This window comes from Lactuca sativa, chromosome 9 (assembly GCF_002870075.4).
Source record: "Lactuca sativa cultivar Salinas chromosome 9, Lsat_Salinas_v11, whole genome shotgun sequence".
In the NCBI taxonomy this organism is placed as follows: Eukaryota; Viridiplantae; Streptophyta; class Magnoliopsida; order Asterales; family Asteraceae; genus Lactuca; species Lactuca sativa.
In genome coordinates, this window is record NC_056631.2 from 139,943,767 (window position 1) to 139,958,832 (window position 15,066).

Consider the following 15,066-nt stretch of genomic DNA (forward strand, 5'->3'; position numbering starts at 1 on the left):
ATATAGGGGTATGAACTCACCTGGTAAGTAGGATGATTTGAAGAAAACGAGACTTTTCTCGGGCAGCATTTCGACCGGAAAGTGGAAAATTTCTCGGGAGTTTCGGACCTTCGGACCTTCGTTAGAGCTTGGATACGTAACCGGGGCGTCGGGATAGTTTTGGGAGGCTCGAGAGTGAGAAAATATAGGGTTGGAACTGCCCTCGTACGTTGGGCGTACGTCATGGATGACGCCATCATCGGATATTGGACTTCGGATGGGACGGGCTAGAGGTAGTAGGGATATGTGGTCGATCCGAGGCCGCACACTGAGTACGCTGGGCGTACCCTTGTACGCCATAGCGTACTCCCCTCGGTTTGTGTGCCCCAATCTTCTAAAATGCGTAACTTTCGCATACGAGCTCCGTTTTTGACGTTCCTTATATCCACACGTAGGTGAGAATATAATCTACAACTTTCACTTAGACTTTGTTGGCAAATTTTGAATTTATTTTTAATTATATATTTTTAATAGGCCGGGATAGGAAAAGACCGTCAAAAAATTCATAACTTCTTCATCCGATGTCCGTTTTCGTCTGTCTTTTTACCGTTGTATTACTATTGTCGAGATCTTCAATTCTCGTTTAGGTTGTGTCGGCTAAATATCGCTGGATCTTTATTTCGAGTTTTTAGTAGTCTACTGCTATTCCGAAACTTAGAAAAATCATAACTTCCTCATATGAAGTCAGATTTGGATGTTCTTTTTATGTACATTTATGGTTTAACCTAATCTAAGACTTTCGTTTAGATTCCTAAGGCTAAAAAGATTTTTATTGAAATTTCACTTTTCATACTTAACAGTGTTTTACCGGTTTTGACGCGGTTCTTTGATTGGTCATAACTTCTTCGTTATAACTCGAATTTGAGTGTTCTTTATATTTCTGAGAACCTTGACAAAATATCTATCATTTTACGTATCCCAGTTGAGACTTTTGAACATTTCATTTCTGACACTATTTTTATTTATTTATTTATTCAAAAATAGATTGCAATACTTGACTTGGGTCATTGACTTGAAATATCGGGTTGTCACAATTTTGAAGAACAAGAGGTTGGTAAGGGTTAATGTGAGTAGTAAAAGAATGACCGGAAGTACTTACATGAATTCTTGATTCGTTACCAGCTAAAACAAAGGGAGAAATAAAACTTTTATCATTAATAGAATTGAGAATACCAGCATTGGAATGAAGATAAGTGTGGTGTCGGTGTCCATGTACCATCCGTTGCTTGTGGTATCAATTAATGAAATATAATTAAACATCTCTGGTATTGGGTGGCCTGGTCAGTGGAGGAAGGTTGTTATTGAAACCATTCCCAAGGAGGAAGAACCTTGGAATCAACATGGAAGACTTGTTGGGTTGATCCGGGTGAAGAGTATTGACCTGGTTGTTGAACAAACCCAAAAAGATGTTGGACAGATTGTTGGCTTGGTGATTGACGGGCTGATTGTTGTTGTATGGGCCTAGGAGTCCAACTGGTGGGCTACTACGAGAATGAGCTGGAGATGGGTCCAACATTGATTGGGCTTGGAAGCAGTCCAGGTGCTGAGTTTGAAGACTTAGAAGACGAGTTCAGAGGGTACCATCCATACCCCCATCCAGCCGGAATCTGCATGGAAGGATTGTTTCTGCCACCACCTCGACTGTTATGACCACGTCCTCTGCCACCAAAACGACCGCCATAGTTGAAACCACCTCGATAGTTGTGAGATGAATTGCTGGAATGCTCAAAAATAAGCGCCACAGAAAACAATGAGTTATCGTTATGTGGATTTTGATGACTTTGAAGCAAATTCATTCTTTGTTCTTCCACCATGAGCTTTGATCGTGTTTCCAAGAGAGTTGGAAGCAAGGATGTGTGTCGAATGAGAAGAGTAACGTGATCAAAATAAGAACTAAGACCGTTAATGGTATATGTGACAAGATTCTTTTCTGGAACAGCAGCATCAATATTATCGAGAAGATCAGCAATGGTTTTGATCCTTGTACAGTAATTCATGAGACTCAGAGCGGTTCCCATAGAGATGTTAAGCTCATTATCTAACTGGATGGCTCTAGAATATTTGTTGTCACGAAACAGGGCTTCAAGACTTTGCCACATTTGCCAAGTTGTCACCTTCTTCTTGAGAATCATCGGAATAAGTTATTAGGAAATCATTTCGTCCAATCACATCTTCACAAAGGAATCGATATAATCCCATTTAGTTTTGTCTGAACCAGTAGACACGTTTTCATCAGGTTCATCTAAGTGATCGGAGACACTGTAACGACCCAATTTTCACGTCCAAAAATTCCATTTTTGATTACGTGACTTGCAAAACATTTGTAACAAAATATCAACCGATCATATCATTTCATAAAAACATGTCTCGTGTCTGAAAACCAAATCGTAAAAACATAATAATGTCAGAGTACACATCCCAGAATAACTCATAGTGTGGAAAGCAATGTGTGTGTATGATGTGTCGCTACCGCGCCAGCTCCTTCCCCTTCGCTGAAAAGGTACCTGAAACCAAAACTGTAACTATAAGCACGAAGCTTAGCGAGTTCCCCCATCGTACCACATACCATACAATCATATAGCGTACATACTGTCGGGAAATTCTGGGTTGCCCGACCAACCCGGTACGGCCATCCTGGGGTGCTGACCTACCCGTACGGCCATTCTGGGGTGTCGACCTACCCGTGTCAAGCCATTCTGGGGTGCTATGTCAAGCCATTCTGGGGTGCTGACCTACCTGTGTCAAACCATTCTGGGGTGCTGACCTACCCGTCGGTCCTAACAACTGACCCTCGGGGACTATTCCACCCCTACTGCTACTATCACATATATCATAACATAAACATACTATCAGACATATCTGGAGTGTCTGAACTACCCTTCGGTCCTAACAACCGAACTTGGGGACTATTCCCCTCCTACTACCGCTATCACATATAACATATCATGCCAGCATATAAACATATAATCATGTACTGTCAGACATATCTGGGGTGCTTGACCTACCCTTGGGCCCTAACAACCGAACTCTACTACTATCATATATAACATATCATGCCAGCATTAAACATATCAGGTAGTAGCAATCCTAGATGATATCACAAAGACAATCATCTAACATACAACTCAACTGGTGGGCCGACATTGTGGCCGTAGACCCACCGCTACTGGAAGGTAACTCACCTCGTAGTAGCTGCTGATCTGTGCGAGAATCCTCTGACTGATGCCACTGCTGCTCCGGAAATCCTCCGGCTATAATTCCCACAATACACTTAGTCATACATTGCTAACTGTTCTTAGGGTAAAATGACCATTTTACCCCTGAGCAAGTCAAAGTCAATGTCAACTTCCAGTTGACCTGACTTGCCGAGTTGGTTCGCCAACTCGTCGAGTCCCTATCCTTCCATTTGTCCTTATACCCGTCTCTACTCGTCAAGTTAGGCGATGACTCGACGAGTTTTCTTTCTAATTGAACATTGACTGAATCTTCATCCGACTCGCCAAGTTGTATGAACAACTCGTCTAGTTCATGTTCAACTGATACACATGTCCTATCCTTGACTCGCCGAGTTGTATGAACAACTCGTCGAGTTCATCTTCATCCTTAAGAAGATTGCCTTGGACTCGTCGAGTCCCTTGAATTTCCAGTACAATGGCTTAGTCCAGAACGTTGGGTCGCTCCACATGACTCCCTAAAACCTTTCCACACTCAACTGGGTCCTTTTGACCCTCAACTGATATGGTACAAAACCTTGGACTCCCCGAGTCCAAGAATGGACTCGTCGAGTCGGCCACATCCTCTCACTAAATCTTCGATTTCTGATGCACAACCCTTGATCAAAAGATAGATATGTGCTTCTACAATCGATCTAGCGCTTAAAGTTACAACCTTTACGTGCTTGCATGGGACTATGAGCTCAAAAGGTCCTAAAACAAGCTTTTACAATGCATGGGGCCTTCTTTGAGTGCAAAAGCCACTCCTTTTTGCCTTGTAACCCATTTAAGGACCTAGATCTGAAACATCAACCCCTAACCATGCTTGCAATCATGGTTGGTGACCAAAATGGCTTAGAAAAGCCCTAAAACTCCACAAAATGGGATCTATCAAAAGAACAAACAAGGTATAAACTTTATACCTTCTATAGACTGCAATTGATGCTCAAAATCGGATACTTCTAGCCTCCTCTTGATCCTTCAAGCTTTTCCTTCCTTCCTTGGATAACAAAAGCACCAAAATCACTCCAAATGCCTTAGATTGCTTCAATAACGGCTAGGGTTTGCTATGGGGGTCTTCTGGGAGCAAATGGGACAAAAGAGGTCGAGTTAAGGTGTTTAAATAGGGTGCAAACCCTCGGGTTAGGGTTTTTGTCCAGACAGGGCCTACTAGCCGAGTCTGGGACCCAACTCGTCGAGTCCACTGCTTAAACCCCGCGTCTCATCCCGCTTCTACTCGGCGAGTTGGTCCTTCAACTCGCCGAGTCCAAGGCCAAAATGCAAAATATTTTAAAGAATATGCACCAAGAACCAGGTGCTATAAATCTTCCCCACTTATTTTAGATTTCATCCTCGAAGTTTTCTGCTCAATCTTGAAACAGCTCGGGGTAATGCTCCATCATATCGTCCACCGGCTCCCAAGTCCACTCCGACCCCTTCCGGTGCTGCCATTGTACCTTCACGATTTCCACTCTTTTGTTCCTTAAATCGTTCGTCTTCTGGTCGAGGATTACCATCGGTCGCTCAATGTAGTTTAGGCTGCCATCAACCCGAATGTCCTCCAAGGGTACCACTGCTGAATCGTCCGCCAGGCACTTTTGCAGCTGAGAAACATGGAAAGTGTTGTGTATCTGATTGAGTTCGGCTGGAAAATCCAGCCTATACGCCACCTTGCCCACCCGGGCTATAACCCTGAACGGTCCAATGTACCTGGGGCCCAACTTGCCCCGTTTCCTGAATCGGATAACGTCTTTCCATGGCGATACCTTCAGGAGAACCATATCCTCGACCTGGAACTCCAGGTCTGATCGGCGCTTATCGGCATAGCTTTTCTGCCGACTCTGAGTAGTCTGAAGCCTGCTTCGGACCTGCTAAATCTTCTCTGTCATCTTGAGCACCACCTCAGTGCTGCACATTACCCTTTGGCCAACCTCGCCCCAATATATCGGGGTCCTGTACTTCCTCCCATATAGCATCTCGAAAGGAGGACGTTTAATGCTCACATGATAACTATTGTTATAGGAGAACTCTGCCAATGGAAAGTAGGTATCCCAACTACCCCTGAAGTCTAACAAACATGCTCGCAACATATCCTCCAGGGTTTGGATGGTCCGCTCGCTCTGACCATCCATCTGCGGGTGAAAGGTGGTGCTAAAATGCAGACGAGTACCCAGCTCGTCATGAAACTTCTTCCAAAACCTGGAAGTGAACCGCACATCCCTGTCTGAAATCACCGAAACTGGCACACCGTGCCGCACCACCACCTCCTGGATATAGACGTCGGCCAACTTCTCAGCCGAGATGCTCTCCTAAATCCGGATAAAATGGGCGCTCTTGGTCAATCGATCGATGATGACCCAGATCGAATCCACTCCCCGCGCGGTCCTGGGAAGCTTGGTGATAAAATCCATCGTGATGCCTTCCTATTTCCACAGCAAAATATCCAACGGCTGCATCTTGCCGTGAGGTCTCTGATACTCAGCCTTGACCTTCCTGTAGGTTAAGCACCGCTCCACGAACCATGCCACATCCACTTCATGCAGGGCCACCAATAGTCCAGACGAAGATCCCTATACATCTTCGTCGCCCTGGGATGAATGGAGAACCGATATTTGTGCACCTTCTCCATCAGAACCTGGCGCGCACCCCCGTGGTATGGAACCCACACCCTACGATGTAGTGTCAGTAATCCTCGGCTGTCATAGTCGAAGGAGGAAACCTGCCCCATGATCCGCTCGCTCTTCCGATGTTCCTCCTTCATGGCCTCCTACTGGGCCTCCCGAATCCGCTCCAACAGCAGAGTCACCACTGTCATCCTCAGGCAGATACCCCTGATCGGTGCTGCCTTGCGGCTAAGCGCGTCGGCCACCACATTGGCCTTCCCTGGGTGATAAAGGATCTCGCAATGGTAATCCTTTACCACGTCCATCCACCGACGCTTCCTCATGTTTAGATTCGGCTGATCCATGAGGTACCTCAAAATCTTATGGTCCGTGTAGATGGTACAGCGAACCCCATAGAGGTAATGACGCCAAATCTTGAGGGCGAATACAACAGCCCCCAGCTCAAAATCATGCGTCAGGTAGTTCGCCTCATGAGGCTTCAGCTGTCTCAACGCGTAGGCGATGACATGCCCTCTTTGCATCAATACTGCACCTAAACCTGAGATGGACGCATCGCAGTACACAACAAAATCCCCCATGCCCTCTGGCAGGGCTAAGATTAACGCCTCGCACAATCTCTGTCTCAGTGTCTCGAATGCGGCCTGTTGCTCAGGCCCCCAATGAAAGACCATGGCCTTCCTTGTTAGCCTGGTCAGGGGTACGACTATCTTGGAGAAATCCTGGATGAATCTCCGATAGTAGCTGGCTAATCCTAGGAAACTCCAAATCTCAGATGGACACTTCGGAACCTCCCATCTCATCACGACCTCCACTTTGGCCGGTTCCACTGAAATCCCATTTTGGTTGACGAGATGCCCAAGGAACTACACCTTGCATACAAGATCTCCCTCCTCAAAGTCTCTAGAACCTCTCGCAGATGCTTCTCGTGCTCCTCCTGCGTCTTGGAGTAAAACAAGATATCATCAATAAACACTATCATAGACCGGTCTAACATCGGTCTACACACGCGGTTCATGAGGTCCATGAACGTGGCAGGAGCATTAGTGAGCCCTAAGGGCATCACCACAAACTCGTAGTGGCCATAGCGCGTCCGAAACGCAGTCTTCTGTACATCCTCCTCTTTGACCCTCATCTGATGATATTCTGAACGCAGATCAATCTTGGAGAACCAAGATCCTCCATATAGCTAGTCAAAGAGATCATCAATCATCGGGAGTGGGTAACGGTTCTTCACCGTTACCTTATTCAGCTCCCGATAATCTATACACATCCGATGCGACCCGTCCTTCTTCCTCACAAACAGAATCGGGGCTCCCCAGGGAGAGCTACTCGATCTAATGAATCCCTTGTCTAGTAGCTCATGCAGCTGTGTAGACAACTCCTGCATCTCATGAGGAGCCAACCGATACGGTGCCTTGGCTATCGAAGCTACACTAGGGACTAGGTCGATCCTGAACTCCACCTGCCTCTTCGGAGGTATCCCAGGCAACTCCTTGGCAATACATCCGTAAACTCTCGTACCACGGGCACATCACCCACTGTCGCCTTACCCGCCTCCTGGGTGTCCATGACATAAGCGACATATCCTGCACAACCCTGCTGAAGGTAGTGCCTAGCTCTCGCTGCTGAACATACCGTTGGCCCTCGCTGTGGCCTCTCGCCCTGAACTACCAACTCTCCCCCACTTGGGGTCTTGATCCGAACCAGCTGTTGTGCGCAATCTATCACTGCCCTATTGGGGCTCAACCAATCCATGCCTATAATCACCTTGTTCCCTCTAAACGGGATAGGAACCAGGTCTACCAGATAACGCTCCTCGAATAATCTCAGCACACACTCTCAGAATACCGTCGATGCTCGCACCGATCGGTCATCTGCAATTTCTACCTCTAAAGGGCAATCCAACATGCCCGAAGACTCAGGAAACTTCTTGCTTAGCGCAAGAGAGACAAATGATCGGGTAGCCCCCGAATCAAATAATACCTGAACTGGGATACGTTCACATGGAACGATCCTAAACATAGCACATACATAACATATCAAAATTACAGTAGTGTATCATAAAAGCATTAAGATAAGTAATCATACCCGTCACCACATCGGGTGCAGCGCGTGCCTCCTCGGTAGTCAACTGGAATGCCCGGCTCCTCACCACTAGAGCCTCTGCCTTGCCCTGCCGGCCATCAGTGATCTGAAGGGTTGCTAGAGTTGGCGCCTTCACTGGCGCTGATGCTGCTGTCAACTAGGGGCAGTTGGCCTTCTTGTTGCACCTCTGGTTGCAGTGGAAACATAGCAACTCAGACATCTGAATAACCGGTGCAGGGGAAGTACAATCCTTGCTAAAGTGCCCCGTCTTGCCACACTTGTAGCAACCCGACAATCCCAATCTGCACGCCCCCTCATGTGGCCTGCCGCATTTTCTGCAGCAGCCCTATCCTGATTGGCCCTTCGACCTACCATCTGATCTATTGGGTTTCTTCCCCGAAGTCTCCATCGTCTGCCCCTCCTCGGCTTTCCTCTTCCGGACATGATCCAAATCAATCTCCCTCTCCCTAGCCTTGGAAATCATGGAATCTAAGGTAGGGCAAGCTGAAAAACTAACATGCTCCCGAATGTCGGCCCGTAGCATGTCGTAGTAGCGGGTCCTCCTCATACCGCATACTGGGGCACCAACAATGCCCTCTCCCGGAACATGGCGGTGATCTCCGCTACAGTCTTCGTAGTCTGTCTCCATGTCCAAAAACTCCCCGGCCAGCTGCTGAAGCTCTACCGCTGGCGCAAACTCTGCTCGGAACCGGGTCATAAAATCCGACCATGTCATAGCCTCAACAATCGAGGCTCCCAGAGAGTCACCAACCGACTCCCACCAATCACTAGCCCGGTCCCTCAAACACCCTGTTGCAAATCGTACCTTCGACCCCTCGGGGCAGAAGCTGGTCAGCTGTGCAGACTCAATGTCAGCAATCCATCGTCTGGCAGCAATGGGGTCCTTCTCCCCATGGAATTTTGGCGCACCACTGCCCCTGAAGTCCTTAAAGGACAGTGTGCGGGATCCTGACTGGCCAGACACCATATCACTCCTAAACGCCGTGAGGCGAACCTCCATCAGCTCAACTATCCCTTCCTTGATCGACCAGAAGATGATGGGGGTCGATTCAAGGATGCCTCTGGTGATCTCTGACGCGATGAACTCGCGTAGCCTCTCATCTACTAGCTCGGAACCTGATCTCGAACGCGATCCCTCTCCTAAACTACCAACTACTGGCCTCTGTCGTAGTACCACCATTCTACAAAACATAATACCAACCGTTAGGGATACCGATACCTCTAGAGGGATCACATCCACTACAAGTTCCTTGGTCATATCTCAGCCTTCCTTAATTCGGGTATGGATCCTCTGCTTTCAGTAGTACGGGCCCATACTACCTTCCACATCTATCTGTACCTTCCTCAAGGTCTGCCTTGACTCTATCAAGTCCCTTTCACTATTGTTGATTCTCTCCTATTCTCATTCTAGGCTTGCCCTAGGGAAAATCTCTAACCCCACCCAAACCGGTCCTCAGCTTCTGAAGGCCTCCTTGTAATGCCAATTAGCCATTACCTGAATACCATCACATGTGATGAGGCTCAGATAATCCTTCGAGAAACAGACTCATCCCTACAACAGTTAGACTCAGACAAGAGTTGCGCAATAGGGCCAAATCCAGCACTCTGAGATTATTCAACTCTGACCACATGTGACATGATGTATTCACCTAATGGCTAACTCCCATCACTCAGAGTCCCGCAAAGCACAAAGCAAGCAACATTCGGATGCAGGAAAACTAATCAAGCAAATATGTTCTCATAGTGAGAAACTGTACTAGCATACAATGCTAAGCTCATACTATCATGCATAACCTAAACATGCTATCCTACTACTGTCTACTCAATACTAGCATGCAATTCACATAAGCTGAAGCACATAAAGTAAGCACATAAGGCATCATTCCTAGATCCTTAGTCCTATTCTAGCATGTTGTTCTACTGAAACTAATAGACATAAGATAACTTGTATGGGTACTATGGGGAATACTTACTTGAGCTCGGCCGGTTGCGCACATCACACACTTGTTTTTTCTCAAAAACTCTTTTGTCTTATTCTTTAGAAAACCATTGTCTTATAAAATCTTTTAATCCCTCAATTTGAGTCCAGATACCTCCCGAAGGTGTGTCTGAATCCCTCAAATCAGGGCTTTGATACCGACTTGTAACGACCCAATTTTCATGTCCAAAACTTTCAATTTTGATTAAGTGATTTTTTAAAACATTTGTAAAAAATATCAACCAATCATATCATTTCGTAAAAACATGTCTCGTGTCTGAAAACCGAATCGTAAAAACATAAAAAAGTCAGAGTACACATCCCAGAATAACTCATAGTGCGGAAAACAATGTGTGTGTATGATGTACCGCTACCGCGCCAGCTCCTTCCCCTTCGCTGAAGAGATACCTGAAACCAAAACTGTAACTGTAAGCACGAAGCTTAGTGAGTTCCCCCATCGTACCACATACCATACAATCATATAGCATACATACTGCCGGGAAATTCTGGGTTGCCCGACCAACCCGGTACGGCCATCCTGGGGTGCCGACCTACCCGTACGGCCATTCTGGGGTGTCGACCTACCCGTGTCAAGCCATTCTGGGGTTCTGACCTACCCATGTCAAGCCATTCTGGGGTGCTGACCTACCCGTGTCAAGCCATTCTGGGGTGCTAACCTACCCGTCGGTCCTAACAACTGACTCTCGGGGACTATTCCACCCCTACTGCTACTATCACATATATCATAACATAAACATACTATCAGACATATCTGGAGTGTCCGAACTACCCTTCTGTCCTAACAACCGAACTTGGGGACTATTCCCCTCCTACTACCGCTATCACATATAACATATCATGCCAGCATATAAACATATAATCACATACTGTCAGACATATCTTGGGTGCCTGACCTACCCTTCAGTCCTAACAACCGAACTCTACTACTATCACATATAACATATCATGCCAGCATAAAACATATCAGGTAGTAGCAATCCTAGATGATATCACAAAGACAATCATCTAACATTGTAACAACGTAAATTTTCAAACAAATTTTTCATTTCAAATTAAAGTATTTTCATTCAAAACAAGGCATAAACATTCCAAGTGTCATGTCAAAATACAAATCATATGAATCCCAAGATCACAAAACATCTATCAGTGTGTACAGATCACGCCGGCGCCTCCCCACGGTCCTCGCTAGTACCTGAAACACATACATAACAACTGTAAGCATAAATACTTAGTGAGTTCCCCAAAATACAACTTACGCACATACGCCTTTCCAGGCCCTGACCTTCCAGTCCATGTGTCTCAGGGGACTTCCGTCCCTGCTGGGTAAACCTTCCAGTCCTACCCACGTCAACCTTACGGTCCAGATTACACGCCTTCCGGCCCATAACATAATGCCTTCCGGCCCACATAAACATACATAGCATGCATAACAATTATCTTATCACATATAGCACATATATCACATATCATATCCGACCTTCCGGTCACACAGTCAAACCCTTCCGGGTACGGTATAGTGAGAAGACTCACCTCGTGAATATCGAAAGCTAGCAAATCCTGAAGTCACTCGTGCTCGATCCGCCGAGCTACAATCTCCCTATAACATCATACATCTCTTATTAACACTTTTATCTTCTAAGTTTGACTATCCCTAAGAAGTCAAACATAGGTCAGCTCTGGTCAACGATCAACTTGACCGGACTCGGCGAGCGCTAGGGCGACTCGGCGAGTGTAGACGTCCTCACCAATTCTCTAAGATTCCCTTTCTACACGTCGAGTATCTCCCCTGACTCAACGAGTTCCTCCTGGAAGAATCGCGGGGCCACCCCGACTCAACTCACCGAGTCTGAAGAACAACTCAGCGAGTCCCAGTTCGACTCAGACCACCTGTTAACCCTCTCTAACTCGCCCTGACTCACCGATCCAACCCATAACCCGGACAGGACCATTCTAAGGCAATCTTCAAGCTACTCGCTGAGTCTGTTCATCGGACTCGGCGAGTCCATGCCATGCAACCGCTCAAACTGCTTTCTAAGGTCAGATTTGCTCCGGCAATTCATAGTTCTGGCCTTCCTAGACTGGTTCATCACGTAAAGTCCTCATTTCGGTGCTCATAATACACCCCATGACTCATAATTTACGTTTTGACCTAAGGCATAAGGATTCCAATCCAAAACCTCCATTGATTCCCGAAAAGCTCAGGCATGGGACATTCTGGACTTCCAAGGGTCCCAATATAGGGTTCCAATCGCTTGGGGGACTAAGGAAACACTCAATCTAGCCACAAAAGGGTTCAATAAACCCTAAATCCATATACACATCAACATAGAAGGGATCAACTCGAAATTATTACCTGAATAACGTTGCTCTGTGTCCCCAACCCTCAGAATATGGCTTCTCCTGTTGTTCCCTTAACCAAGCCTCCTCCTCCTTGCAAAATAACACTTCCAAGATCAATAATGGTCTTCTACCTTGCTCCAGATGCTCACAATCGAATTAGGGTTTCACTCACAGGACTAGGGTGAACAATGACGGCCATAAGGCCTCTTATATGTGTCTCAAACCTGAACGGTTAGGGTTTCGCTAAACAGCGCGGACTCGCCGAGTCCAGTCGCGAACCAGCGACCAGATCCGCGATCCTACTCGGCGAGTCTGAGCTCCAACTCGCCGAGTCCCCTCTTAAAGCACCCAAAATCATAAATATAACAATACCTGGAATTCCAGGCTGTTACAAACATACAACTCCTACTGGTGGGCCAACATTGTGGCCGTAGACCCACCGCTACTGGAAGGTAACTCACCTCGTAGTAGCTGCTGATCTGTGCGAGAATCTTCTGACTGCTGCCGCTGCTGCTCCGAAAATCCTCCGACTATAATTCCCACAAACTCTTAGTCATACACTGCTAACTGTTCTTAGGGTAAAATGACCATTTTACCCCTGACCAAGTCAAAGTCAAAGTCAACTTCCAGTTGACGTGACTCGCAGAGTTGGTTCACCAACTCGCCGAGTCCCTATCCTTCCATTTGTCATTATACTTGTCTCTACTCGTCAAGTTAGGCGATGACTCGACGAGTTTTCTATCTAATTGAACATTGGCTGAATCTTCATCGGACTCGCCGAGTTGTATGAAAGCCTCGTCTAGTTCATCTTCAACTGATACACATGTCATATCCTTGACTCGCCGAGTTGTATGAACAACTCGTCGAGTTCATCTTCATCCTTAACAAGATTGCCTTGGACTCGCCGAGTCTGATCATGCACTCGCCGAGTCCCATGAATTTCAAGTACAATGGCTTAGTCTAGAACGTTGGGTCACTCCCCGGGACTCCCTAAAACCTTTCCACACTTAACTGGGTCCTTTTGACCCTCAATTGATATGGGACAAAACCTTGGACTCGCCGAGTCCAGGAATGGACTCGTCGAGTCGGCCACATCCTCTCGCTAAATCTTCGATTTCTGATGTACAACCCTTGATCAAAAGATAGATCTGTGCTTCTACAATCGATCTAGCGCATAAAGTTACAACCTTTATGTGGTTACATTGGACTTTGAGCTCAAAAGGTCCTAAAACAAGCTTTTACAATGCATGGGGCCTTCTTTGAGTGCAAAAGCCACTCCTTTTTGCCTTGTAACCCCTTTAAGGACCTAGATCTGAAACATCAACCCCTAACCATGCTTGCAATCATGGTTGGTGACCAAAATGGCTTAGAAAAGCCCTAAAACTCCACAAAATGTGATCTATCAAAAGAACAAACAAGGTATAGACTTTACACCTTCTGTAGACTGCAATTGATGCTCAAAATCGGATCCTTCTAGCCTCCTCTTGATCCTTCAAGCTTTTCCTTCCTTCCTTGGATCACAAAAGCACCAAAATCACTCCAAATGCCTTAGATTGCTTCAATAACGGCTAGGGTTTGCTATGGGTGTCTTTTGTGAGAAAATGGGACGAAGGAGGCTGAGTTAAGGTGTTTAAATAGGGTGCAAACCCTCGGGTTAGGGTTTTTGTCCAGACAGGGCCTACTCGTCGAGTCCGGGACCCGACTCGTCGAGTCCACTAGTTAAACCCCGCGTCTCATCCCGCTTCTACTCGGCAAGTTGGTCCTTCAACTCGCCGAGTCCAAGGCCAAAATGCAAAATATTTTAAAGAATTAATAAAAGAATACGTACCAAGAACCAGGTGCTACAGACACCAAACCCGTTGTAGTGAGTTTCAAACAACTCTTGCCATGCATCATAGTTGAGTTTGTCGAGATCCATAATAAGAGGGATGAATGCCTCAATGTTTGAGACACCATAAGGTTTCTCAGAGGCAATAGTGGACGAGTTGTTCAGTGACTACTTCTTATCGCCAACCATGGAAAACAGGGGAGAAGATAAAAGAACGATGAGATGAGAGGGAGAAGACTTCCCCAGAAGAAAAAAATTGACGGCTAGGGTAGAGAGGGTAAGGAATAGATCAGGGGCTCTGATACCATGTAACAAACTATTATGAATTGATTTTCATTGCCTTCTCATCTCATTAAAGCAAATATATAGTACAAATACAAGACAAAAGGACTGAACACAACACAACATAAATATTGGGCCAAGCTTGCTAAAATATAAACATAATACACTAACAAAACATTTTATTATAATTTTTTTCTATCAATTTTTATTAAATTTTTTTTTATAAACACCATAATAACCAATAGATTTTTAAAATAAACCAACAAACATTTTATGAATCTAAACCAGCAAATACGATCATCTACTCTAGTTCACCATGTGAATTCATATTCACACTGTGAATCTGCATAGATTCACACTGTGAACTTGACGATTCGTTTTTTTTTTTTTTTTTTGAATTTGATATCATTGGTTAATAGATAAAAAGTTATAAATTTTTATATTTTTAGTTTTTTTTTTTATAAAAAAAACAAGTTTTAAATGTTGAAAAAAAGATTGGTTCTTTGGTTCTTTAGTTAATTAGGATTATCTATTGAAACATATATACATATATATATATATATATATATATATATATATATATATATATATATATATATATATATATATATATATATATATATATATCTTATACAT

The 15,066-nt window shown here is 45.3% G+C and overlaps 1 protein-coding gene across 1 annotated transcript; it reads right to left on the minus strand.

Annotated features, from left to right (window-relative positions):
* Positions 1 to 1,523: 1,523 nt before the first annotated feature.
* On the minus strand, positions 1,524 to 2,171 carry LOC111905174 (uncharacterized). Its single transcript, XM_023900849.1, has one exon. It carries the CDS (start codon positions 2,169 to 2,171, stop codon positions 1,524 to 1,526), a length of 648 nt encoding a protein of 215 aa, XP_023756617.1.
* Positions 2,172 to 15,066: the final 12,895 nt, after the last annotated feature.

Bases quoted from the DNA above. Each gene is read 5' to 3' on its own strand.
- LOC111905174 (XM_023900849.1), bottom strand. From the start codon at position 2,171: ATGATTCTCAAGAAGAAGGTGACAACTTGGCAAATGTGGCAAAGTCTT.